We start from the raw sequence: 2,589 nt of genomic DNA, 5'->3' as shown, positions 1-2,589 counted from the left end.
CCCTCTATGCCCCTCCTCCAAAGAGGCCAAGCCACTTCCCTTGGCCTCTACAAGCCCTCTAGGCCAGCCGGGGATGGCCGCTGGGCTCACAGAGGAACCAGAGCAGGTCCTCAGAAGAAGCCTGCCCCTTCCTGCTCACCAGGAGCCCTGCAATTGGGTGGTCTCTTGGANAATGCCTGCTCGGGAGAACCCGTGCAGCGCTGTTGTGCCGCCGTCTCCCCTTCCCTTCCCCCCCAGGCCCTGCCTACCCGTCGCGATGCCCTCAGGCCCTCAGTATTCGGAGCTGTCTGCCCACAGTGACGAACAAATGGGACCCCTGAGCACCCAGGACCAGGCCTGCCCCCGGCTGTGCCGAGTCCCCAAGATCACACACACACACTTGCCTTGGGGCTTTGGTACCTGCTCCTTCCAGGCAACGTGGGCACGATCACGTTAGGATCAAATTTCACTCAACTGTCTCCTTAAGGGGCCTTCCCTGCCACCCCATTTTAAACTGTAAACCTGCAAACCCCGGGGGGGAGGGGAGGCTGGGTGATTCGGTTGGTTAAGCATCTGACTCTTGATCTCAGCTCAGGTCACAATCTCACCGGGTTCATGAGTTTGAGCCCCCGTGTTGGGCTTCGTGCTAACAGCGTGGAGCCTGCTTGGGATTGTCTCTCAAAAAGAATAAACTTAAAAAAGAAAAAGACGTGTGTAAAATGCAAACTCCTCTCGTCCAGCATTCCCATCTCCTCCACCAGACAAAATTTTAATTTTTTTCCAACTTAAATATTTCCTACTCCACGCACAAGGTTACCCGAGTGCCAAGCATACAACATAGCGATTCCACAAGCCTGTATGTCACGCTGCGGGCACCACGAGTGGATGCTCGCCCATGAATACGTGTTTTCCTCTGCTCTGGAAACGCAAGCTCAGAGGGCAGGAAGCCCAATCTCGTCCCTGTTGAACCTCCCAAGGCCCAACGTGCCAGCACAGAGCGGGTGCCGGGATACCGTCTGCCACCCCCCGCGAGTGCCGGGTCGTCTGGGCCTCTCCACGCCACACAGTTTTCTTCTTTCCCCTCTGGCAGCTCTCCTGACACATCTGTGGGCCCTTCCCCTCCTTGCTGCGTTATCTACCTGTCGCACCCTCTCTCGCTTCTCTCGCCTGGTGACCCAGGTTGACCTTTTCTACTGCCAATCTTTACCTCTCCCGGCCCCTCTCCCCACGGATGTACAAGAACCTAGCCACCTCCATGCCCTTCCACGTAGGTCCTGTGTTTGGGAGCTCCACAGTACCTTGTTTCTCCAGCTTTCTGTCCCAACCACTAAACCTTCCATTTAAAATTTTTCTTAATGTTTTGTTTCTGAGAGAGAGAGGGGCAGTGTGAGCAGGAGAGGGGGCAGAGAGGGAGACACAGAATCTGAAGCAGCCTCCAGACTCTGAGCTGTTCCCACAGAGCCCGACGTAGGGCTCAAACCCATGAACCGTGAGATTATGACCTGAGTCGAGGTCAGACATTTAACTGACTGAGCTACCCAGGGGCCCCTTAAATTTTAAGTTTATTATTTTTCGGGCAGAGAGAGAGGGAGACACAGAATCCGAAACAGGCTCCAGGCTCGGAGGTAGCTGTCAGCACAGAGCCCGACGCAGGGCTCGAACCCACGAACCGTGAGATCATGGCCTGAGCTGAAGCCGGAAGCTCAGCCAATTGAGCCACCCAGGCGCCCCTCAACCAGTCTTCAGTAGATCAAATCTGAGCCTGTCACTCTCCCAGAGTGCATCTCCATCGCTCCTGAGCCAGGCTGTCTCCTCACCCGGACCCTGAGGCCCCGAGGGCCTGCTTGCGCGCCTCCATATCCGTCTGCTACTCCAGGTTCCAGCCTTTCAAGTTTTCCAGCCTGTTCTCCTTTTCTCCACCTTCTCCCTCCTGGGAGCCTTCCCAGAACCCCACAGCGGCTCGCTGGACCCAGCTCTGCCCACTCCCTCCCCCCATCCAGGCCGGGGGGCTTGGGCTCCTCTAGTTGTCTCCCAGCACTCGCAGTGCCCGGCCAGCCACACGGAATCTTCGCTCGAGAGCACTAACCATTCTGACCCTCCATGGTGGCACCGCGGACTAGAGCTGCCCACAGCTGAGCTTCCTGAGGGTTGAGGAAGTGCAGGCTGAGGGTCCCAGGCCCTCCGGGCGGGGGCTGCAGCTCATGCTGGCTGGGGCCTCGGACCGCGTAGCAAACTGACTCCAAGGGCCACTCCAAACTGACCTGAGGAAGGGGAGAGGGCGGGCTCAGTGCCTCCGGCCAGCACACCCCGGTGGCCAAAGGAGCACGACGTGACGTTTATAGGCCGGATGCACGTCCTAAGACCCTTCCTCCTATTACCTTAGGAAGCCCTCAGAGAGCTCCTATAGAGATTGGCAGTACCGCCATTTGACAGCCAACTCATGCCCATTTTACAGACGAGAAAACGACAACGTGGGGAAAGCGAACCGCTCAAGGGCACAAAGCGGGCTAGCGGAGGGGACTGATCTAGGCCCCGCGCTCCCGCTGCCCCCGCTCACCGCGCCAGGTCCCGAGCCCAGCAGCTCCAGCCGGAAGCGCCCGGGCCGCTCGG

At 58.3% G+C, this 2,589-nt stretch overlaps 1 protein-coding gene across 1 annotated transcript in view; it reads right to left on the bottom strand.

The window, feature by feature from the left end:
* Positions 1-2,589, bottom strand: part of SHARPIN (SHANK associated RH domain interactor) — a 5,782-nt gene that overhangs the window by 1,607 nt on the left and 1,586 nt on the right. Inside the window, exons 3-4 of the mRNA XM_077758125.1 lie at positions 2,537-2,584; positions 2,066-2,240 (exon numbers count right to left, since the gene is read on the bottom strand). Of these exons, the coding sequence (XP_077614251.1) occupies positions 2,066-2,240; positions 2,537-2,584 (223 nt within the window). The remainder of the gene's footprint in view (positions 1-2,065; positions 2,241-2,536; positions 2,585-2,589) is intronic.

Source organism: Crocuta crocuta, unplaced genomic scaffold (genome assembly GCF_008692635.1).
Source record: "Crocuta crocuta isolate KB4526 unplaced genomic scaffold, BGI_CrCroc_1.0 scaffold327, whole genome shotgun sequence".
Classification (NCBI taxonomy): Eukaryota; Metazoa; Chordata; class Mammalia; order Carnivora; family Hyaenidae; genus Crocuta; species Crocuta crocuta.
The sequence above is the reverse complement of the archived record's forward strand: the minus strand, read 5'-3'. Positions and strand labels throughout refer to the sequence as shown.